At 49.9% G+C, this 25,615-nt stretch overlaps 1 protein-coding gene across 2 annotated transcripts in view; it reads right to left on the reverse strand.

The window, feature by feature from the left end:
• Positions 1–25,615, reverse strand: part of GMDS (GDP-mannose 4,6-dehydratase) — a 632,400-nt gene that overhangs the window by 90,351 nt on the left and 516,434 nt on the right. For both annotated transcript variants that reach the window (XM_062187315.1, XM_062187317.1), the window contains exon 9: positions 10,090–10,186. In XM_062187315.1, the coding sequence (XP_062043299.1) occupies positions 10,090–10,186 (97 nt within the window). The remainder of the gene's footprint in view (positions 1–10,089; positions 10,187–25,615) is intronic.

The raw sequence follows: 25,615 nt of genomic DNA on the forward strand, positions 1-25,615 counted from the left end.
AAATCTTTTTTTTTTTTTTAAAAAAAAAGCTTTTACACATCAATTTCATCCTCAACAAAGTTCCTATAAAACAGGGAAACATTTCATGAAGAAATAGCAGAAAAAACACCTTTAGCTTGATCTTCTTGGAATGACTGGTAAAGACCCCTGCTTCCAATACAGACAAATCTCTTAGGAAAGTAAGGTATTCTCTACTCTAGACTCTGACTTTTAATTACTAAAACAGCTGAGAACTGTGTTAGAATCTGTCTCAAACATAATGGAATGGTTGGGGGACCGCTGGGTGAACACGAGCCCATCAGGGGTCAGAGGGCAGCCACTGCAAGACAGGCTTGTGGTCCCCATGAGGAGCGGCTGTGTGCAGTGTAAGGGGGACATAAGACTGGTCGTAGACTCCTGGCAGCAAGAAGAGACAAGGGAAGAAAGGAGGCCAAAGTAAAGGCAGAAACGTCGAGGAAGAAAAGGCCAAAGGAGAGGAGGAGGAGCCGTGTTGCTGCATGGGCAGGTGCAGGGAAGGGGAGTGCTGCAGGCCGTGAGGCGGGGATGGTCCACACCAAACTCACTCCCACTGGCCCCCAGGCTGGGCCTGACCTTTGATCTGACAGTGCCAGCCAGCCACCTCTGTACCTGCTGCTGGTTCATTGCCACAGCACTTCCTGTCACAGGTGGGAAGTCTCCCCCGCCAACAGAAACCCTCCCGAGCTTGTGCCTCTGCCTGGTGTCCTCACACCTCCGTGGGATCCGCCCTCACTTCCAGCTGCCGTGTGCCTGGCAGGTCTTTAGAGTGTGAACAATGAGCCAGACGTGAACAACAACGCGCTTTCTGAGTGACAGAAGGCACTGGCGTGGCCACAGCTCAAAATGCTCACTTCCTTCAGTACTCCAAGAACCCCCGAGGCCCACAGAAAGAATGCAGCGCCCTCCGCACCCTGACTGTCGCCCCGGGTGCATCTGACCTCCACATCTATAAGATGATAACTCGGGGCGGGGGGTTTCAGCCACCAGCTGCGTGGTAATTTGTTGTTGGAGCAATAGGAAAGCAACACAGATCTGAGACTATAAAAGAGACACCCAGGGCTGTGTCTGAGCAGCAGTTACGCTGACGGACAGCCGCACCCCACGTCAGAGAGCCTGGGCTACAGTCCTGGCGCTGCTTCCGACCCCAGCTTCCTGCGGACGTGCACCCTGGGAGGCAGCAGGTGGTGGTGACTCAAGGAGTTGGGTCCCTGCCACCCACATGGGAGACCCGAACTGAGTTCCTGGCTCCTGGCCTCACCCTTATGCAGTCCAAAGCTTGTTCATTTGGGGAGTGAACCAGTGTATATGAGATTTCTCTCTTTCAAATAAATAAAATAAGACATTAAAAAAGTGACACCCAGGGGGCTCTGCAGAGTAAGCACAAGGGAACGCTTTTGCGGGCATCCACCTGAGGAGTGGGGAGGCCTGCGATGACACCTCATGCTGTTTCCTTGGCAGCTGCTCTCTGGCCTGTTGGGGACGTGGACATTGTTAGAGTCACCACAGAATCTGGGAGATGTCAGGGCCTGTTGTTGCCCCTGGGGACACACGACTCAGGCAGCAACAGAAGCCAATATGTCCCTGGCACCCATTCCTACCACCAGATCAGGTAGTACACAGCTTGGGGTAGGCATGGTGGCACAGTGAGATAAGCCACTGCTTGGGATGCCCCCAGGCCACATCGGAGTGCTGCTGTGTCCTGGCTACGCTGCTTCTGATCCAGCTGCCTACTAATGTTCCTGGGAAGCCGTGAATTATGGCTCAAATACATGGGCTCCTACCACCCACATGGGAGACTCAGATGGAGTTCCTGGTTCAGCTCCGGCTGTTGTAGCCATCTGAGGAATGAAGCACTGGATGGAAGACGTCTCTCTCTCTCACTTGCGCTTTCAAATATATATATATATATATATTTATTTATATATATATTTAAAGTACAGAGCTGGCAGTACTAAGTAGGAAAAGACTTTTTTCTGCATGAAGCTATCTAGGTACAAAAGAAAGTTAAATATTTAACAAAAGAAAATACTAGGAGTTGAAAAGCCCAAATTACTCTTTCAGAGGATGTCTTTTTAAAAATTTTTATTTATTTGAGAGACACACAGAGAAAAGAGAGAGAGAGACAGCAACACACACAGAAACACACACACACAGAGCTCTCATCTGCTGGATGGCTATCTAAATGCTCTCTTTGCTGGGGGTGAGAGCGGAGCCGGGAGCCAGGAACTCAGTCCAGATCTCCTCCTTGGGTGGCAAGTATCCAACCACTTGAGTCATCGTCACTGCCTCCCAAGGTCCCCACTAGCAGGAAGCTGGAATCAGGGGCCAGAGCCAGGTATCGAACCCAGGTCCTCCGATATGGACGCAGGTGTCCTAACCAGTGTCTTCATCGCTGGGTCAAATGCCTGCCCCAGAAGATGCCTTTTGATAACCAACGATTTCACAGGAGTATATGATGATAATGATAATAATTAATAATGATGACAGTAATAAAAACAATAATATGTAGCACAAAGTACCTTATACTTATATAAGCCCTTTCATCTTTAAGAATTCTGAATTCCTTGTGACCTGACTTCGGAATGCTTCCATTTGACATTGCGTCTCTGCTTGCTTCTGCCACTGTGTGCTGGGACTGAGACGTGGCAATCACCTCCCAGGCCTTGGCATTGGTCCCTGGAATCCTGAGGGAGGCTGTGCAGGCAGGGGTCATCACTCAGGGTGGGAGACACTTTAGTTTTGTCCAATGGCTCTTGGATACGAGGGCTTTGTTTGTGACTTCCATGAATTCTTAACCCATTTTGTCCAAATGTGCTTCTGAGACCTACGTGGTGGAATTCAGGTTTGCCTGGCTCTTCTTTCCCCCAAGAAATGCTCTATTTGGGAGCTCCTCTCAAGGCTTCAACTCTCACCTCTTATGCCTGACCTCTTCCTCTACACCAGGCCTCCACCTGCCGCTTCTATATTGCAACATGACGGCCCCAGGCTCCCTGGCTGTAACAGAACTCCCCACCACCTCCCCTGCAAACCCAGTGCTCTCCCTAGGTCTCTGATGTGGGTTACGGCATCATCACCTCCCCACCTCCCATCACTACGTAGCCGTTCATCCTCAGGGGCACCCTCAGCCGGGCTTCGCTGCATCCCTGTCCTGTCCAAGCCCTGACCCTGTGCTCTCCATATCTGCCAGCTCCTTGCACCTCTCACTGTTTCTCCAGCCTTTACTGCCCTGGACTGTCCCCGGAGCTCCACAGCTGGCCCCTCACTCCATGGTCATCTGGCTGGGAGTCACCATCAGACAAGAACCTCATCTAATCCATTTTTGTCAGTTGTCATCAGTGTTAAATTTTCATGGTAAGAAATATAATAAGCATTCTGTTTCAACTGAATCAATAAGAACTCAGTCTTATATTTTATGTATATGTACTTATATATTTCTGAGAAGCTGAAGGTCAATTCGAATCACATTTCAAATGTACATGGATTCCTGTAATGAATCCTAAAAACTGGAGAGACTTTTTTTTTTTTTTTGACAGGCAGAGTTAGTGAGAGAGAGAGAGAGAGAAAGGTCTTCCTTCCGTTGGTTCACCACCCAAATGGCCGCTACAGCCGGCGCGCTGCACCAATCCGAAGCCAGGAGCCAGGTGCTTCCTGCTGGTCTCCCTTGAGGGTGCAGGGCCCAAGCACTTGGGCCATCCTCCACTGCCTTCCCTGGCCCAGCAGAGAGCTAGACTGCAAGAGGAGCAACCAGGACAGAACCAGCGCCCCGACCGGGACTAGAACCCGGAGTGCCAGTGCCGCAGGTGGAGGATTAATTAGCCTAGTGAGCTGCGGCACCGGCCTGGAGAGACTTTTAATACCTCCACACCTACTCACTTTTAGTTGAGATGTTCTTTTACCAGGTTTTCATGAAAGACTGTACATCTGACTTGTTTAGGAGCCTGGAAATTTCATTCTAGAATTTTACAAACTGTGCACACTGGATTTTGATATTAAGGATATATTCTATTGCTGAACTGCAGCTGGATGGAGGCAGGCATTTAATGGCAGGCCATGCATGTGAACCACACACATGCAGAAGGGAGATGAGAGCCGCTAAGGAGGAAGGAGGGACATCAGCGCAGGGCTGTCACGTTGGGGCCTATGACACAGGCGCACAGGGAGCTCTCAACTTTGCTAGCACATGTAACAGTGAGTGAAGAAACCAGGCTGGAATGAGCGAGGGTGTGGGGAGTGAAGCAAGAGAAGGCATCTAGGGTGAGAAAAAGGCGGGTACTGGTAGACAACACTTTGGTAGATTCAGAATATCTGGTTCTGGAGAGCAACTAATTCTAGGTGAACAGTGAAAAAAACCCAAATTGGTAAGGAACCATCAGACTCACTGGCAACATAAGGCAGCACAGGGTCATGAGATTTCCACGAATAGAGATTCTTAATTAAAATTATTTTAGAAGACAAATCGGGCTTGACAAAACAGGAAGTACATTGTTAAAACACACACACACACACACAGAGCCAATAGGGATTTTGAAAATTCCAGAATCCAAGATTCATTGACTGGAGATGGAACGTGCCATCATATCAGTGATGGTCTCTCATAAGCAATGCTACACTCTGGGTGACCGACATCAGGGCTCGTTTAGCTAGAAGCTAAGCTCAACTACTCATTGTTGTTCCTAAGGAAAGCAGCTGCAAAAGCTACAACAAATGTCTAAGATGCAAAAAGGTTTCGGAAATTAATCTGTAGGTATGGAGAGGTCAACACTGTGATTATAGCTGAGAACAGTCCCTACTTGGATAGCTTTTTGGACAAAAAGGTACAGGTTTTAGAGGAATTCTCTATTGGTGCAAGTAATGAAAACATCTACATTAAAGACGCCTGAGAGGCTTAAGGAAAAAATAAAAAAAATATTTTAGGTAAGGAAAGGTATATAACTACATATATAGGTCTTTGAGTCTTTAATAACATCACTGTAATCCAAGTATGATCATAAGGAAAGAACCTTTCAGGAGAAAATGGGAGGAAGTTGAGAGCATTGCCGTCAGTCCAGGTTACTATTTCCTTAGCTAGGAGATGCCCTCTCTGGGGACAGCAAGCAAGGGCTCACAGGCCATAAGAGGATCGCTCTATGCCCCTGGGGGCTTTGGCTGGAAGCCTATGGAGTATAGAAAGCACAGTGAAATAGTAGAGAACCAGCTAGAGAGATGGGGACTTAAAGCTCTCTTGGTGAAGGCCACAGGAGGAAAAGGGCAGGAGAGGCCAACGTGATTAAGGAAGGATATAAAGATCAGTGTGCGCAGCCTAAGAGGGGCTTACATACACAAACAGTGACTGAGAGATACAGACTATTTACAAAACCCAAGTGGTCAGACGTCCCACCCCACACTGGCCTGGCAGTACGGACGCGGAGGATGCTGGGACAGTAAAATCGGAAGGGACCCTGCCAGACTTCAGCCCAGCTGCTTCTTCTCCAGGCCCCGCAGTGTGGGCAGAAAGGCACCAGCCCTCCAGCAGCTCTCTCGGCATCCTCTGATCCCAGCTCCCACCATCAGAGGAACGAACAAAGAGCAGAGGTGGCGGGAGGAGTGGAGCCTCGGAGGTCAGCGGGATCAGGACGGGTGAGGTGGCCGGAGAGCTAACAGAGCTGCAGCGGGCCAGTGGCTAGAGCCGGGAGTATCTAATTTCCTGCTTCTCGAGGGGAAGTGTGAGGAGGTGGTGAGAACAGCCATGGGAGAAGGGGGGGGTGGTTTCAGGATAAAAGGCTAGGCTGGTGAACACACTGAGGGCTTTTCACCCCCAAATACACAGGGACAGAGCCGGGGGGAAGCGCTAACTGGTATTCATTCAAGTGCTCGGTGACAGCTCAGGTTCCTGGGCTCTGGACAGTGTCACACATCATTCTGAACAGGGCTAAGAGACAGAGTAAGCAATTATAGGCCGTTTAACTTAACAGCATTTACAGAAAAATAATAGGAAAAGCTTGGGAGGGGTGTTGGTGGCAGGGACAGTTCCACAGCGTATGGCAATTTGCTCAGGAGAGAGAGGTGCTGCTGGAACTAGCTGGTTGGACTTCTTTGAAGCTACTGCTTTCTTAGTTCTAGATTTCAACCCCTGGTTTTTTCTAATATTTATAAAGATTAGGAATAAATATTTTAAGTAAATAAAACAAACCTCAGATACAACGGAGGACATTAGAAATACAACGGGAAATGACTGTAAAAAAATGAAGGCAAGAGACAGCGATATAGTAAGGAAAACACTATAACAGTCGAGTTGAAGCCAAGATGTTTTTCATGAAAAATACTTGATTTTGGTCTATAAATGTGTCTCCAGCCTATTTCCTCAGGTGCTCTGTATTATAAAGAAGCTTTTTTTTTTTTTTTTATAGAGTGGATTGACTATTTGGTCTGGTTAAAAATTTGGCATAAGATGAATATTTCATTATTCCTTCCTTTGTAAGTTTTCCAAGTTAAAAATTCTCAAATAAAAAGAAGACATCTTTGTGGTTTTTTTAAAAATTAAGTAATGGGTCAATATCAATTTTCTCATAGTTATGCAATTATCTCCACACCACTAAATAGCTACTGAAACATGAGGAAAAAAAGGAAAGATGAAAACCAAGATAACACACACATTAAAAAATCCACTTACAGATTACTATTTGTTGGAACCTCAATTATCCCTTGTTATGAACTCTGAAATGGTTAATCTGTATAATTCACTGATGAAGTTATTCCTCTTTCCCAGAGGTACCAGATTCCAGGAGCTGGAATCACCTCTATGTCTACAACCTCCATGAGGGTAGGAACCGTGTCTCTCTTGTTCACCATTCTATTCCCCGGGTTCTAGTACTGTGTCTGATAAATAATTAGCGAGTGAATAAATAAGTAACAAGAGCAGCACCAATACTGAGGGTTTACTGCGTGTCAGACACTGTATAACTGACTCTGTAAATTCTCCAACAATTCTTTGAAAGAAGTTGTATTATTAACTCCATGTTTGAAGCTGAGAAAACAGGCACGGAGAACTTAAGTAACTTGCCTAAGGTCACACAGCCAGCCACTGACAAGTTTTGAACTCAGCCAAGCCTGGCGCAGGGGCCCAAACCTGAGCACAATACCATTTCCTCTCCAGGAATGAGTGCCTAACACAATACATCCAAGTGTCCCTGTACGCACAGAGGACGACACAGGCAGAAATCTGGAGCGGCAGAAAACTCGAGGATTGACAGGCCATCAGCAAACAACGGACTGCAGGGGCCACGAGAAGTTCGCAGCTGCACGTCCAGGACCAGGCTCTCTGGAGCAGCAGAACTGTGACACACCTCAGGCAGAGCCCACGACGGGCTCAGAGGTGGACACCAGCAGGCCTGGCTTGACCCCGCTCTGACTGCAGGCTGCAGTCCTTTGTCCAGGACAAGAACCTTCGAGAGGGCTCACGACGGGTCCCGTGGTTACAGCAGTGAGGGAGCACAGCGGTCTGCACACGGGAACAACTGTGCACCAGAAGATCAGCAGTCTCTCTCAAGTCAGTGCCTGCCTCGGCTAAGTTGGCTTTCTTCAGGCTAGTCTGAGCCTTACCCAGAAAACAACCTCGAGTTCTGCCCTAGGACAGGGGTGTTCTGAGGCCTGCTACGTCCTCATCGCTCTTTCCTTTTTTTCCCCTTCAAATTTTCCAGACAGCATTTTCCTCTTTCCTGTCAGTCATCCGGGCACCCTCTGACTCTCAGGAGAGGCAATGTGTGCTTTCGGCTGCTCCTGCCCCGTGTGCTGAGGATCTGGGAGGAGGGGTGGGCGGACGGTGGAAGTGGATCAGGAGAACAAACTTTCACAGAATCCTGGAAGAATGGAAGGAAACCCCGGGCAGGAAGGATACGGTTTAGACGTGAAAGATTCCACGTCTCCCTACCTACGTGCTGACAAACGTCCGAGAAACCGGGCACTTCACCGGACTCAGGTGACCGAGGGTGGGGACGCTGCTGGTTGCTAGGCCCCCACACCTAAGCAAAGGCTCCTTTAGTTTGTAGTCTCCAGAGCTGGTCACCTTTCAGTGGGAAGAGTCTCACCCCCTGAGGCAACCCAACAGAAGCCTGCCAAGCTGATCCAACCTTTAGGAAAACTCCTGTTCTGAGGAATGAGGTTAGAAGCTCAACAAGACAAGCTGCTCAAGAAGAGGGCACAGAATGGATACAGCCTGGGCGGGAGCAGGGGTGGGGGGGTGGGGGGGGTGCGGGCCTCGAGAGGAAATACAGTTCAAGATCCAGAGTAGGGCGTGGAGGGGATCCTGGAGGGGATCCTGGAGAGAGGAGCAGGCATATGAAATCAGACACCTCTCACATTCAAACAATGCTGGTGTCAACAGAGCTGCAGAACAGGTACGATGATAGCATCTGCATGAACAAAAGCAGGGGAGGGGTGTGTGTCCCGCAGGAAAGGGGCTGATTGGGATTCAAGAGCAGTCTTGTTAGGCCCAGGGTCCTTTTTCCTGTTCAGCCACTGCTTTTGTTCTTTGCCCTTATCAATCCCGTACCTTGCCTCAGTCAGAATGACAGACAAGCCATTCTTAATGACTTCCTAGCTTTTGAAACTATTTTGCTGTCTAGAAAGAGCTACGCTTGAGGTTGTTGTAGGAATTGAAGTCTCAGTCGGCTTTGTGGGCCTTCTACTGAGACAGTTTTGTTCGTAAGCACAGACATGTCTGTCCACATATGTGGCTTGTGCGATGTTCCACGAAAAGGTGTTAGGACCACGAGACAAACGGAGTGAAACTGGGCTCAGCGGGGGCAGTCCTTGCTGTGTCAGCAGCCCAGAGAGCAGGCCCGTATCTTCCTCCCCCAGGGACAGGGCACATCCTCTCCTAGGCACACCCACTCTCCATTAGCACTGGGAACAATTGCTCGCTGTGTCAGGGCGGCCACGCCCTGCCCGGGACAATGCGCCAGCCGAACAGCCCCAGCTCTCCCAAGCACCGCTTGCTTCCTCTCCTTCTGACTTCCTCCTGCGTCCAAGAGTACATGAAATACAGCTTTTTCTTGGGCATGAAAGAACACACTTGCAAGGGTGGTCGCTCATGACACACGCACTTTCAGTCTGTCTGCCCCGGGGCTTTCCTGATCTCTACAGGCCACACGATGTACGGGAATTTGCTTCTAGACCAGTAAAAGGGCTTCTGAAGGATTCCACTCTCGGCGAGGCTCGCTTGGTGTGCTAACCATCACATCGGAGCATCTCTCTCTGAGACACTGCCTTCTGCTCTCTCTGGGTGCACTTAGGACCTTCCGTTTTGTAACCTTTACTGAGGGTAGACAACATCGGAGGGGCAACACCAAGCCAGACATTTTCATAAATTTAGGGAAGGAAGATGTTTGAACAATCTACAGCTCCTCCACCCTTCTACCATCTACCAATCAGTCGCTATTTATTAAGCACCCATTTGTTATAGTATAAGATATTCTGTGTCTTTGAAGCACTCACAGGTTGGTCAGGTAGGAAAGGCATGTAAACAAGTGATTATTCTACTCGTTTAGAATTAGGTATTAGAATTATGGGCAGCAGACACTACAAAGGAAGTAGAAATTTCAGTGATGTTGGAATATGGGACCAAGAAAAGACTTCACAGAGGAGCTGAAACTAGAGCTGAGTCTTTAAAGACGTGTCTGGGAGACTGTTTACGGCTTAGTGGTGTGTGTGTTCACGTGTGGGTGGGCGTGAGTGCTGACAGGCACAGCTACAGAGGGAGGCGGGTCCTCCAGACCCCAGGGTCCTGCAGGTCCTATCAAAGATCAGCCAGGGAACAGGAACCCAACACGAGGAGGAGATCCGTGTCTCCATTTCTTGAAACCAAAGATTTCCTTGGATGTGATTTACCCCGCCGTCCTTTAGCGAGCAACAGATTTTGCGCTCAACACGCTATCTCAAGTTTGATTTGCCGTGCTCTCGACTGGGAAATGCCTGCAGCAGGATGCCAGAGAGCTGCACTGGGCGCTCTGAAGGTTGGCAGCAGGCACTGGGTGAGAGCATTCTCCCACCAGGCCTGCCAAGTGTGGCCTTGAACTGGGCGGCGCGCGTTCTTACCACTTCAGTAGGTCGGTAGTATTTGAGATCCACAGTCACGTGAACTTTGCCGGTTTCTTTACATCTGCCCACTTCATTTTCATTCTTTCCTTCCCACCTGTAAAGAAGATAAACACTTAATCAGCTCCTAATTGCTGGGAGCAGCTGCAGTCCCCAGGACGGCCCCAGCAGGGGTGTGTGTGAGCTCATTAGCAACAGGCGGCCACTCACCTATTATTAGAGCAACAGTGACTTTCAAAGCCTTTCCCGATATTTTCAAAGTGCAGTTTTCCACCCCCCCCTTCTTTCTAAGAAAAGCATGATGCATTCAGCAATAAGACTTCAGACATGAACAGATCAGCCCGCAAAGGAATCGGCCACTCTAAGGGATTCCAAACATTTAGACTATTCTAGATAAAATCAATTAAGATAAATAAAGTCTTTTCTCTTCTCCTTCTTTGTATTTTTTTTTTCTTCTGTTAGTAGCTTTAGAGGTAATGCAGCATCCATGAGGTCGACACCCAAGTTTCTGCTTTAATCAACCACTCATCCATCCCTCTACTGTGTCCAAGTCGCGCTGGGCTTCCCAGACAGCGCGGGCCTCATCAGTAAACCTCAGAGGATCACACCCCCCAAGAGCACCACTGATTGTTCATTTCCTGCTTGGACAGGGTATGTCGGCCTCTCGCTGTGACTTGGCTGGAGTCTGATCTGGACTCTGGTTGCCTTCCCTCACATCCATGGTTGACCGCTGTGAGGGTCTGTCAGTTTTTCTCACGTCCACCTACACAGCATAAGCTCGGCAGCTTCAAGGCCAAATTCTTGCTAAAATTCTACTTCTCAATTTTAGGTTTACCTTTTTTTCATTGTTGACCTCTGGATTTCTACAATCTAATGTTCAAACAACAGACCATACTATATAGTTTAACTTACTTATTTTTATAGATGCATTTTTTTTAATTAGGAAATTAAAAAGCCTGACTTCAATGCTATTTTTTTTTAAAGATTTAATTATTTGAAAGTCAGAGTTACAGAGAGAAAGAGAGAGAATCTTCCATCTGCTGGTTCACTCCCCAGATGGCCACAACGGCCAGGGCTGGGCCAGGCCAAAACCAGGAACCAGGAGCTTCATCCAGGTCTCCTACATGGGTGGCAGGGGCCCAAGCACTTGGGCCATCCTCTGCTGCTTTCCCAGGTGCATTAGCAGGGAGCTAGATCGGAAGTGGAGCAGCTGGGACAGGAACTGGCACCCATGTGGAATGCTTGTGTTGCAGGCGGCAGCCTTGCCCGGCTTACGACGGCTGCCCTTCAACGTTCATCTTAGAATGAGTTTGTCTTATCAGTTGGAGGTGAATCCTGTGAACACAGCACAATTTGCATGTGGCATTAGAGCCACAGTGAGATGAAAGGGGAGAACGGAGCACTAGATGGCTACCCAACGATGAGAGCCACAGGTGCCAAGACGACGACTCTTCCATGTCCATCGGCCAGGGGTAGTTCGAGTACTGAGACATACACTGGTCTCACAAGCTTCGGTTCTGATTAACCACCTGAACGTCTGTCACATCACTTCCCGACGGCATCGGGGCTGTTTCACTGTTGCAGGAATGTTTATTACGGGGCTGAATTTGTCAAACGCAATCGATGTCCCACCACAGTGTGAGCACGACAGCACAGCAAGCTGAGCGATCCACAGCTCTCAACCCATCCTTTCCCGAAACTTTTACAGACGCATTATCTTAAAAAAGGGTCTTTGGTAGTTAATGTGTTTGCTTGTTTTTTCCAGTAATGTTGACAAGATCAATTTAACAGTGGAGATAGAGATGAGAATGTCAAAGCAAGGGAGTGGTGGGAGCAGAGCTAAATTTCTGGCACACTGCCTGGAAATGGAATGTGGAAGTCCTGGAGCATGAAGATTGAAAACGTTTTACAGCTAGATAACCTAAGGTCCAGGTGACCCTTGTACGTCTCTTACAGATAAAGGTCAAATCTCGACTAACACCCACAGCAGGGAGGATAAAGCATTACGCTAGCTAGGGCTGTTTACAAGTGTGCACATTCGATTCTAACATTCATTGTTTAAGTGGAACCCTCTTTTCGGCTGGGTTTTCAGCAAATGAAAGGTTACTTGCATTTCGCAGGCGTGTTTTAATTTTATTTCTGTCCCCATTTCAGACCTCTGAGGAGCAGCAGGTGCTGCAGACCACTGGGGCAGCATGGCCACCCATGCCGGAGTGGCCAGGGGCACCCTGAGGGCAGCTCTGCTGCGTTCTCCATTTGTCACTGCTGTGTCGTCTTCTATGCACACACACACTCCACTGTCCTACACGCTGGTCATTCCTTTCAGAGTCACAGACCTGGGAACTGGTGATTCAAATCTATGTATCTATAGTGAAATTAAAAATATCAGCCTGTCTCCCCAGACTTCAGAGTGAGTATGTGGTCGGGAACTGAATGAGGCCAAGACAGAGGGGTCTGAAGACCAGGGGTTTGCAACCTCTTTCCGTAGAGAGCCAGAACACGAAAACCTTCGGCTTCAAAGTTCTCATGCAGTCTGACCATGCACTCCTCTTCCCTGAGCTCTCCGTCTTTGCCTTCCTCTTTCTCCTCTTTTCCTTCCATATCAACTCCTTTTCTCTTTTGCCACCTCTCATCCCAAGGACAGTAAAGATACAAACCTCGGCTGGGGTTCGGCCTGCCTAGCCCTGTGTTAGCCGACCAGGTCAGCGGTATCTCTTCACCCTCGACCAAAGGCAAACATTTAATTCCTGTTTATATCAACACGCTGCATGGCTGTCTATGGCAGATTCTCTTTGATTGCTTTGCCAGTCACACACACAGGCCGACATGGGATCGGCAGCACTAGTGGGAGTGGGAGATGGGAAGGGGATGGTCCCCCTTGAAAGCAATGGCTAAATCCAGGCTGCAAGTCAGACCTGGGTTTCGAGCTTCCTTGGCACTTTACAGGTAGGAGCTCCAGCAAGCCTTTCTCACTGCTGTCTGAACACCGTCTGCGGAGCCGCCATCTCGAAAACCCTTGCTACAATCACACGGGCTCTAAGGGCGTGGCGTTGCCCTCTGTAATTAATATAGCCACGGAGCAATCAAATGGAACCAGGAAATGGCTCAAAACAGAACCCAGTTGGCAAAAACCAACTTTCTAATTTGCACCAGGTCTGCATGAGGGCAGTAAGCAAAAGTTTCGGCTAAGGGCCAAAAGCATTCAGTTACAACAATACACGAGACACTTGTATTAACAAGCAAAAGGTAACAGCGAACTTGCCCCAACAGGCACTATCATGACTCAACGTACAGCGGCAGTGTTACGGAAAGGAAATGACGGTGGCTTGACAGCGAGCAGAGGACTTGGCTAACTAATAGGGACGACTCCCTGCTAACTTAGATCAACAGCTCACCCGTCAGGGACCCTGTAGGGTTCCATTTTTAAATAAATTATTGGCCCCTGATAAGCATTAAGTAGGGATAGAGAGTGCTGGACAGTGAGAGAACGGAGCGCAATATGGCAAGATGAGATGCTAAGGGAATCTACTCAGCTGGAAGCCCCTCTAAGGAACATCAAAAGCAAAGTCAGGCAAATAAGTCAAGTTTAGGGGACAGTTAGACCTAAGGGGCAGGAGAGCAACGGACTCCTGTTGTGAGCCGATATCACAAAAGCTCTCGAGAACTGTTTTTGGGAAGAGCTGTCTTGTTAGGGTGTAGATGTGAGGCCGCGGTGGTTGGATTTCAGTGAGTGACAACAGCGCTGGTCTCAGCTTCTGGATAAAGGCGGTAGTTTGCACACGATTTTGCTCCTTCCCCAGACTCCTTTCACAACAGAAATAAACTCGACAAGGGCCACACGAACAGGAAAGAGAAGCCAGCATCTGGCAGCTGGGATGGAGGCAGACGGGTCTGGGGGACTTCGCAGAGGCCCTGGCAGGGTGTCCTGGGCCCGCAGCGGGGAGGGCTGGGCCTGGGCTCGGCTCGCGCTCGCGGAGCCCCTGCCAGCTCAGGAAGGGAGGCCTGATTATCAGAGTCTCCTCGGGAGCGGCCGGGGCCTCCCCGGTCCTCATCACTTGGCAGCTGCCTCACTTTGCCGGGCAGTGGGACTGGAGGTCACAGGGCCCTGCAGGGCGGGCACCACGCTGCAAGCGGGGGAAATTAGACGATGGTAGCCTTGCCGAGGGCTTAGCTGACCAGGCACCCTTGGAGCTGGCTGACTGTGTCCTGATCGGAGGACCTGACAGGGCCACTCAGGAGAATCGCCGAGGCCCAGGCTCACCCGGGCTCCTTCCCGTAAGAACATGGGCCTCACGCCAGCCTTTGGTCCTAAAACTCCAAGTTTGCTCTTGAGGTCTTCACAATGAAACATAGGCAGAAAACTCAGGATCACCAGACATGTATGTGCGGAAAACCACGCACACGACAGAAGCCAAAACAAATTAATTGGGAAAATTAAGGAAAAAAAAAAAAGTAAAAAGTACCAGAGGGGGAAAAGAACTAAAAAAGAAAATGGAACAAACTTAAGTATCACTGTTAATAATCTCCAGAGAGATAAGGAAAGATATCAGAGAAACAAGAACAGGATATGACATAAAAGAAGGATAATTATACTCAAAGTTGAGATGAGATTCTTTTTTTTTTTTTCAGGGTAGAGGAAAAATGTCAGAGAGTACAGCAAAAAGATGTGAACATGGAAAATCAGAAGGCAAGTGCTCAGGAGGTCAGTGTCACAGGATTTCAAAGACGTGAGTACAGAAAAGGGAGCAGAGAAAATAATTGTCTTAAAATAAATGGGGAAAGATGATCAGAGCAGACGCACATGTATCTCCAGACTGACAAGATGTCACAAACAATGGAGGGATCAAGACCCCCCACCCCCCACATTAGGTCTCAGACAGGGCCAGGAGGAGGCCTGAGCCACCTTCCAGACAGAACCAATGCCACTGGGAGTCCCCAAGTGGTTCCTGACATCTTACAGCAACCCTGCAGGTTAAAAGGTAATGCCTTTACGGCCAGCACTGTGGCACAGCAGGTAAAGCCGCTGCCTGCGGTGCCGGCATCCCATATGGGCACCAGTTCCGATCCCAGCTGCTCCAGTTGTGATCCAGCTCTCTGCTATGGCCTAGAAAAGCAGCAGAAGATGGCCCAGGTCTTTGGGCCCCTGCACCCACGTGGGAGACCTGGAAGATTACTTCTAGTATAGAAATATACATTGCTACATGGTTCGTTTTCATGGTAGACTAAAGATATTTTCAGAAGTATCTGAACACAAAATATTTGTGTCTCATGTACCAGTCCCACAGAAGGAACTAAGATTCTTCCAGGGCACAGGAGCTCCAGCTCAGAGGGGTGACTAAGGACACCTCAGATGAGCCTGACGGATGATGGCTGGAGCTGACCCCGCCATGTAGCCAGAAACTTCCAGAGAGACATTGCCAAGAAACCAGACTGAAACCCCTCTGGGGTCTCAAGGCCTTGAGAGGTGATTCAGATGGCCAGGGTAGAGTTTAGGGAAAAGTCAGGGACAAAGGCCTTAAAAATGAAGCAAACAGAGGAAGACAACATCCCAAGGCTCTACAGCAAACAATGCCTGCATGGAGAGGCAGCAGCAGCCGCAGCAACGTGGTAACTCGACACTGCACACTGAATCAACCAAACCTGAAACCAAGAGCAGAGCAGGGAGACCGTGGAGGGAGGGGTATGGGAGTAAAGAGCAAAACCCTCATTTTGGGTAAGGGCAGGCCGATGGATAGCACCTGTGGGAACTGTGACAAACCAGCAATCACAGCATGTCGTGTGGAAACACGGAGTAAATGCCAAAGTCATCAGCTGGGAGAGTAGATTAGGACAACAGGACTTCTAGGAAGAGAACAGAGGAAAACAGCACAGCAAGTAATTATCTTTTTTAAAGAAGATTTATTTATTTATTTGAAATACAGAGAAAAGGCGAGAGAGAGAGAAAGAGAAAGAGAGAGTGTGTGTGGGCGGGAGGGAGGGAGGGTGGGAAGAGGTCTTCAACGTGCTGGGTCACTCCCCAGATGGCTGCAATGGCCAGAGCTGTGCTGATCTAAAGCCAGGAGCCAGGAGCTTCTTCCAGGTCTCCCATTTGGGCACAGGGGCCCAAGCACTTGGGCCATCTTCCACTGCTTTCCCAGGCTCATTAAAGAGCTGGACTGGAAGTGGTGCAGCCAGGACTCAAACGAGTGTCCATATGGGATGCTGGGACTTCAGGCAGAAGTTTAACCTTCTATGCCACAGCACCAGCCCCTCAAATAATTTATTCTGAAACAAATCAAGACAGTGTGCCACAGCAGAACAACGTACATTCTAGATGGACAAGGCCCACAGACTGCACTAAGGAACAGAGCTAGCCGGGGATCAGGGAGAGGTAGAGGAGGCAGGCCACCAGAGGGGGAGATCTCGCTGGGCTGACAACTCCTGTAAAATTACAGTTCAGTGCTGGAGTAATGGAATCCACAGCCAATCACAAAGGAAAAGTAGAACTGCAGGAAGCATACCACAACAGACCAACCCTCGACAGGCAGCCCTCCACGCCACGGAGAAGGAGAGTGTGTGATCCAAGGCAAGCCAGAGCTCGGCCCCGATGGAAGACCATGCGTATCCAGGATGCTCGCTGGGCACGCTGCTTTGGAAACGGAGATTGGTTTGTCTGCACCCTGCTCAAAATTCTTCCCTTTAGCTTTATTAATGGTAATGACTCTTCTTAAGTAAGGGAGTTTTGGCAGCAATAAACCTAGATGATACACTGCAGTTAATGACTAGTCAATGCCAACGAAAAATGTACAATTACAATCCACTATACAGCTGTTCATGTGGTAGGCACATCTTAAGATTCCCACCTGCGTTTACTCTGTGCTCTCCATATCATGGGCCCTGACGGATGTTGACTCCCACCGACACTCAGGCAGGTGGTGTGATCTGCAGTTCATAAGCGGGACACAAGAAGCGTAGACAGCTGAGCTACTTCCAGAGGGCCACACGGGGAAGGGGTGCTGGAGCCCAGACTGCAGAGCCAGGCTCCCCGGCGGCGTGGTCCTGGCTCGGGCTCGGACAACACCTCCATTTCCCACGGCTGGAATGAGCTGATGGGTGTGGTGCTCTCTTAACAGGTCCTGTCATTGCCATGGGGAGGCTCTTCCCAAACATGACTTCCAGGAAGAATTTCCAACTGGTCAGTAGTTCCCCTGCTGCTGCTTTGTATCAGCACAACTGAGAACCAGCCAGTAGAGCAGCCTGACATCCACATCACCTTTTTCGTGGAATCAGACGGGGACGCTGAATCCACTGGAAAAATCCTGGCGTGGGGCACCTACTTTGGCAGGAAGCTCAAGAACCACAAACCGGGGGCTAGTGCTGGGGGCACCGTGGTTTAAGCCACTGCCTGCAATCCCATATGAGTGTTGGTTCGAGTCCTGGCTGCTCCGCTTCTGACCCAGGTCCCTGCTAGTGCACCTGGGAAGGACAGGCCGAGTGCTTGGGCCACTGCCACCCCCGTGGGACACCCGGATGGAGCTCCAGGCTCCAGGTTTTGGCCAGGTCCAGCCCTGGCTGTTGAGGCCATTTGGGGAGTGAAGCAGCAGACAGAAGATCTCTCTCCTTGTCTCTCCCCCTCTGTAACTCTTTCAAATAAAAAAAACGTAACAACAACAAAAATCCCAAAACAGGAATAAAGGCCAGAGATGGCTCTCCTTGTCCATCAGAATGGCACTAAAAGAATTTCCAGGCTGGCGCCACGGCTCACTAGGCTAATCCTCTGCCTGAGGCGCCGGCACCCCGGGTGCTAGTCCTGGTTGCTCCTCTTCCAGTCCAGCTCTCTGCTGTGGCCCAGGAGGGCAGTGGAGGATGGCCCAAGTGCTTGGGCCCTGCACCTGGCTCCTGGCTTCGGATCTGCGCAGCACCGGCCTTAGCGGCCACTTGGGGGGTGAACCAATGGAAGGAAGACCTTTCTCCGTCTCTCTCTCGGTCTATAACTCTCTCTCTGTCTCTCTCTCACTGTCTAACTCTGCCTGGCAAAAAAATAAAAAAGAAAAAAAAAAGAATTTCCAAATGTGCTGTAAGTCTCTCAAGGAGCCTGAGTGTTGCAACACAGCCTTTATGTGCATTGCTGTGCCTGCTCTAGCCACCGGCTGCGTTTTTCTTTAACCTGCCTGGGGTGTACGTACTACTGTCTCCCTCACACTAAAGGATATGGATGGAGTTTTTCCTGCTTTGCAGGAGCAAGCAAAATGTATGAGGCCTTTCTTCAGGGCACGGTGCGGAGGCTGGGCTTGAAGGACTGGGCCCCAGCTCCCTACGGGGTCTCAGCCACAGGTCTGGGCCTCTGCATCTCTACCTCCACTTGCACAACCAGATCTGTCCATTTCCTTTCCTCACACCCCGCACTGCCCATCTCCACTGAGCATCCATTAGGTCCCAGCCACCAGGCTAAGCCAGGTGCTGAGGACATAGGCATAGTTTCTGCCCTCATGGAGTCTGGTGGCTGCCACAATCTATGAATGATAGGTGGCAGGAAACAGAGAGGGTACAGAGCATGGGGGCAGGCACCCGGCACAGACTTGGTTGAGGGGAGGGCATTGGTCAGAGGGCGGGTGTCTGAGCAAAGACCCGAGGGATGAGTGGGAAGTGGCCAGCGGAAGCAGAGGGACTCGTGGGAGCAGGTATCTCTTGATAGGCCCAATGTGGTCAGGCCAGTCCAACCTGGCATATTGGCTTGCCTAGCGCCCACATGTAACTCACTGCCTCCTGCCTCCATGTCTCTCTCACTCATCCCACCCACCTGGGATGCTTTCCCTCTTCTCACATCTGCCCAGATCTCACCCCTGGGCAGGGGCCAGCTCCACTCCTGCTCATAGGGCCTTCTTCTGTACTGCTGTGACAAAGCACACAGGGCCATCAGCTCTGCACACGCGTTTGCATACAATGCCTTCTGTGACTCAATTACAGCCTAACTTCGCAGGGCAAAACAAAGTCTTGATTCTGTCTGATGAGTTGGGCTTGAGAGGAAGTGAGCCGGGCAGAGAGCACATTTATTTAGCTTCCCTGCCGCCGTTCAGTTAGGTCATTGTAAAGGTGGCAGCTCTTCTGAGAATCTCATGGCTCCTTTGTTAAGAACTAGGGCTGACCTGGCGAGCTACAGCACCTGCACATGAGATGCAGTGAAGGTCGCCTCACGCTCCACAGCACACAGCACAGGCGCTCAGATGAGAATTATGTGTGCCAGTGAGGCCTGCTGCTCCCACAAGGTACACAGCACAGTGGGTTGCAGCATTTTGGTTTCATGAGTGAAAAAAAAAAACCAAGTATTTTGGATATTTATAAATATAATTGATAGTAGGGCTTAGATTTCCAAGGAAGAGATGGAGTGGGTAAAGTGGGGGAGAGAGGTAAGACATTCCCTTTAAATGGTAATTAAGCTTACATGAAAAGTTCAGTCCCTATTACAACTAAATAGAATGTGGATACTTTTGAAGGCCTGAGTCTATTTAAAGTCCCAAAGAATTATTTTATTTACTTGAAGGCAGAGTTATGGAGAGAGAGGGGGAGAGACAGAGAAAGAGATCTTTCATCCGCTAGTTCACTCCCCAAATGGCTGCAATGGCCAGGGCTGGGCCAGGCTGAAGTCAGGAGCCTAGAACTCCATCCTGGTCTCCATGTGGGTGGCAGGGAACCATGCACGTGGGCCATCTTCTGTCGCTTTCCCAGGCTCATTAGCAGGGCTCTGGATTGGAAGTGGAGCAGCTAGAACTCGAGCTGGTGCTTGTATGGGATGCCGGTGTCAGTGTACCCCGCTGTGCCACAGTGCCGGCCCCCAGAAAGTTCTGATGGTACCTACACGGAGGAATGGGCTTTTCTACCGGCTCTTCCTCACTGTGACTGACGTTTCGAACAGCAGATTCGGGTGATGACGAATAAGGTGAACTGCATTTTCACCACGCAGCCTCCACAGATTCCACTTGACGAAGGCGGACATCAAGCAGGTCACGGAGGTGGGCGTTAAAGCTATCAGAGGGCTGAGGTGGCTGGTCTAAAACAGCACACTTAAAGGTCTGCCCCTCTCCTACAGGGGACACCACGGAGCACAGTGGCTTCCCTTCTGCCATTGCCCCTCCGGAGATGCGCCTCTTGGACACATTCTGCTCATCAGCAATGCCAGGTTAGGAGGATCTGTTTCCCCATGGCACGACCTAACGCAGCCACGGCCCAGCACAGGCACTCTAGCAGTTACGGTCTCAGTGGCATCTTGAGGAGTGACCACAGGGACACCTGGTTCCCACTCTAGCGTCTGCATTCACTGGTGCTGCAGTTTGCGTACGGCTTGAGTGTGTCCTCTCCCCAGGGTCACGTGTCAGAAGCTCGTGCCCAGTGCGGTGATGTTAAGCAGCGGTGGCACCTACTGTAAGGCTATGAGGGGCACTGCCCTGGGAGGGATTAAGCGGGTTTTCCTGAGAAAGTTGTTGGCAAATAAATGAGCCTAACCCCTCCCACATCCTGGCTTCCCGCCCGAGATTCGATCTCTGCTACCGTTGTGATGGTGGGGCCCTCACGGGAGCTGAGCGGGGAGGCTGGAGCCATAATCCTGGGCTCCACAACTATGAGCTAAGTAAAACCCTCTCTTCCTCTGAGTTACCCGGCCTCGGGTGTCTTGTTACAGTGATAGAGAGCAGACTAAGGCCACTGGCTTTCCCCCCTACTCCCAAGGCTCAGGCTCCAGCGATGCCACCCAGGGAACGGCCCCCAGTCAGGGGAGGGATGTGCACGGCTACCGAGGGCTTGTTATCCCGACCAGGGGATGCTGCAAAGGAACGGGTTTCCTTTCTGGTCTGCCATTTTGCCTCTGCAGTCCGTACTGAGAAGGTAAAACTGCCCCACAGGCGATGACACACCTTTCCACAGCCCGGAACAGCCCCCACCCCACCCAGCGGCTGGTGGGGAGTCTCACGTGCTTGCAGGCTAATCTTACCACTCTCTTCTCCAAACTGAACGAGGTTAATGACAGAAAATTAGCCAAGGCAAGTAGTCACCTGTTCGGTTTATCCTACTACCATCTTAATTGTAGGAGACAAGTGCTTCCTTTTCACACCACTTGAAGGGAAAGTGAGACAACAGAACACGAACAGGAGCCCCAACGAGCAGCCTCCTCCAAATAACCAAGCACCCGTCTCCCCTCCCCCCAGTGCTCCCAGAAGACAGCGGCAGTCCCGAGTTGCTTCTTGACACAGACGACCTCATGAGAATCCCATGACCTTAAACTTTATCAGGACTGCACGTGGTACCGATCTGCTCCCCTGAGTGTCTTCTATTAACCCAAGTTCAAACTAATGCACTGCTTCCCAGTAAGTTCAAAGAAAAAAATTACTCAAAGGACGTCAAAGACTTCAAGAGAGAATGTCTGTGTTGACCCTAAATATATAGACGGCGACGCGTGTGTCAAGCCCTGTCAGCACTAGCAGAAACGGTGAGGCAGCCGGTGTTAGAACTAACGCGAGGCCGCTCCAGATACTGACTGGCGCGTCTGATAAGGGAGTCACGTAAGAAGAGGCTGCACAGAAAGTTCAGAAGCGAAGAGGACGCAAAGAATCAGATCTTCCTTTAAGCACAAAGCACACAGCAGGTGCAAACTCTCAGAGGGCAGAAAGCTTGGTGTCGGACTTAATCCAACTACTAAGGAAGCCAGAAAGCGTCGCTCCCATTCACCCTCCACAGCCAACTGTTCACCACGTCCCACTGATTCCGAGTCTGTCTTGAATCCACCCTCCTCTCCCTCTCTAGGCCCCTGGATAAATTCAGGTCCCTCCCGTCCCTTTGTGGCAGGGCAGCCTCCGTAGCCCTGTAAGGCTGTCTTTCTTGTAGCTGCCCTGGCATGCCACAGCGAGTGATGCCAACCATGAATCCCAGGGACAACAGGCATTTCTTGTAAGGACTGTCTGGCCAAGCTGGCTTTGGGGATATCCATTTGGGCTCAATTATGTTCCCACAGAGCACCTATTGTGGGCAGCTGCTGTGAGCGGTGAGGTCTCGGTGGGAATGAGAAGGCTATGCCAGCCCCATCACAATTGCTTACAGCTGCAGGCCCACAAGGGCAGGAGGTGCTCAAGGAACTCAGAGATGCTGTGGTTTAGGCGGGAGTTTGTTTCCAGGGATAGAGCGTAAGACCAAAATTGCAAATAGTGAAAATTACCCTTGAAAAACCCCTTCAAATCAAAATTTGGATTCTTGAAAGCTCAGAAGCCAAGGTTTAGCTGACGTTTGGCTGGGGCTTCCCTTGCCCACAGGCATGTGGGCCTGGGTCTGTTTTCGGGGCAAATATCAAGACGAGAAAGACAAAAAGTGCAACATACACAGGCCTCTTGAGTCGGAAAATGCTCAGTTCAGATCCTGGCTCTGCCACCCGCTCACGGATGACTGGGGGAGGAACTGCATTTCTCTGTGCCTGTCTCCTGTCTGGTGCGACAGGACCCCACTGGAACCAAGCTGCAGAGCGGCTGCTCCCGGGCTCACGCTGGCTGGGCGCCTCGTGTGACGGGAGCACCAGCCTCACACGGCTTCACTTTCTTTGTACGCACACTCTGCTTTTGGGCAGGACCTTGCTCCACGCCCACTCGAACTCAGGACTTGCCGTGGGGCTGCCCACCACATGGTCCTCCCTCCCTGGCCACAGGACACAGCTCGGATATCTGTTCGCCACTCCAGCTGCCATGCCTGGTGTGGAGATGATCACCGGACGTAGATGCTGTCCTCAATCAGCCACATCGTTAACAGCAAACACACTGGGCTTAGGCTGTGGGAGACACTGCTTTGGGCGCTTTACATGTATGTGAAAATCGGCTTCATCCTCACTGCTTCCCTGTCATCTCCATTTCACAGGTGAGAAAAAGGAGACAGAGAATAAGTAACTGCCCTGAAGTGCGAAGCTGGGATTCCTGCCCAGGAAGAGGGGCGCTGGACTGATCGTTTAGCCATGCTGTAATGCCACACTGTGCTCCGGGAGGATGGGTGACTGATGAAATAATTAATGTGGTGTCCTCGGAAGAGGGGAGCAGGTACAGCAGCACCCCCCTCATCTTTTCCAAGACCCCTGGGGGATGCCTGAAGCCACAGACAGTGCCAAACCCTAAATATGATGCTTTTTTCCTGTGCATACACACATGTGGTAAAGTTTAATTTACAATGCAGACATGGTAGGAAATTACCAACGATAACCAATAATAAAACAAGTAAAATATGTTGTGACAAAATTGTACGTGCAGTTTGGGGCTATTATTAAGTAAAATAAGGGTGACTTGAAGACAAGCCCTGGGATACAAGAACTGCGGATCTGATGACCACGGCAGCTGCTCCGTGAGTGAGGGTGAGCAGGCACACGGGGTGGACGTGGGACAAGCGGGGTAGTTACACAGTGTGTCTGGGTGTAGAGGCTGGAGAGCACGTACCACCTGTACACACGGGACGCAGGAATGTTGTACATCCCAGGTGCGCTGGAGTACAGTGCAAGATTCCACCATGCTACTCAGAATGGTGAGTGTAAAGGTTATGAATTCTCTATTTCTGGAATTTTCCATGTTCTGTTTCAGACTGCAGGTCACCGAAACCTCGGAGAGCAGTAAGCAGGGGCTCCTGGATTCCTTAAGTTCCTCAAAACCAAGCCTCCCTGAAGCGGGGTCCACGCCGCCCTTTGCCTGCGGAGATCTGTTCGGAGCCTCGTGTGTTGTGTCTGCTCATTTCTGCCTGCCTGCCTGCTGCCTGTGAGGACGCTGCTCGGCCTCAGTAGCTCACAGCTGCCGCTGGGGCTGCTGGCACTGCCGGTGGCTTCCTGCTCCTCTTCCCGCTGAGATTGGAATGCTGATGTGTGGGGCGGGAGAAGAGTCAGAGGAAGGAGACTGGAAGAAACAATGAAACCTACAGTGTAGACGACATTCACAAAGCCATCTGGCCTGGGGAACCAAGTTTACACTTTTACATAAACTATGGGTTGAGTGTCCTTTATCCAAAACGCTGAAGTTCAGAAGTGTTCTAGGGTTCAGATCATTTTGGATTTTGGGACATTTGCAGATATATGGTGAGATATCTCAGAGGTGGGACAAGTCTGAACAGGAAATTAATTCATGTTTCACGTACAGCTTGGTGATTCTCCAAGAGAGGTTATGACACGCAGCCGTTTGCACACGAAGCAGCCATTGAAGGCTTTATCGACATCTTCTCAAATAGCATCCCCATCTGGGAAACACTATGAGAGGACAAAAACAGGCACTGGGTCCATGGGACCACGGGACAGACGGCGACTCAGTGACTGGAAACTTCAGTACATTACTCCCAACACTGGGGAATGGGAAGAGGACACTTTTCAAAAAAGTCTAACTTGGGGATTCGTTGATAAGACAATCTCAAATGTTTCAAATTGCATTTAAAGTGATTTCTTACAACAAAAGCATACAAGTTCATCACAGAATTTTGGGGAACAGAGAAAACCATAGGGCAGAAAAGTAAAAGTTACCCAGGATGCCCCCATATTGAAACTACCATCATCACATTTTTGGTGTGTTTTCCTTTCATCTTTTGGAGGTATGTTTTTATGAAGTTTTAGATTCCCATAACAAATCTAAACCTGTATCCCCCATTTTATTTCCAATTAAATGTTGTCATATCATGTGATTTAAACTCCTCCTCTGCATTATTTTTAATAGGTGTCAAACTTGATCAAGTTGACTTGAACATGTCCTTGATGGTGACTCCCAAGGCTCCTTGCTTCCAGTTCCTTTCATTACAAAGCAGCAGGCAGACAGCAGTGATTCACAACCAACACAGTCTATAACAAGGACGCAGTCTGACGAGTTTTGAAGAAGGCAAGGACTCAGGAGACCACCACCACAATCAAGATATCAAACACTCCCATCACCCCACGGACTCCCTGTGCCTTCCTAAGCTGCTCACTTCACGTTTATGTGTGCATCTCCCAGGCTAACACATGGAGCATCTTTTCGTGTGCAAAAGGCCACTCACCCTGATCACGCTCAGGGAAACACTGACCAGCTTTCAATCACTACAACTTAATCTTTTCTAGAAGAGCATACACATGGAATCATGCAGTATATACCCTCTTTTGTCCGGCTTCTTTCACTAAGAGAACATACATGAAGTTGCTATGTCTTCATGTTCAGTTGACCCCTTTCACATGATGAGATGACTTCTGACTCTTCCAAGTTCTGGAGTCTAATTTGTCTCCTATGATACAGCCTCTCCAGCTCTCTTAGGATCGGTGTTGCACGTTTTATTTTTTTATCTTTTTATTTTTAATCTGTCTGCTTATATTTAAGCTGGTCTCTTTAGACAGCACTTGGCTTTTTTATCAAGTCCATCTCCTTACAACACACAGAGCACTGACCACCGATGCAGTTATCAACATGGCTGTCCCAACTGTATCTGCTCCCGCTCCTCCTTTTCCGGCTTCCTTTCCGTCTGGACACTGGGGATTCCATCCGCACCCACCACTGGCTCACTGCTCTTCTTCCACTTGTTTTCGTACAGC

The sequence above is a fragment of the Lepus europaeus genome, chromosome 3 (assembly GCF_033115175.1).
Source record: "Lepus europaeus isolate LE1 chromosome 3, mLepTim1.pri, whole genome shotgun sequence".
Classification (NCBI taxonomy): domain Eukaryota; kingdom Metazoa; phylum Chordata; class Mammalia; order Lagomorpha; family Leporidae; genus Lepus; species Lepus europaeus.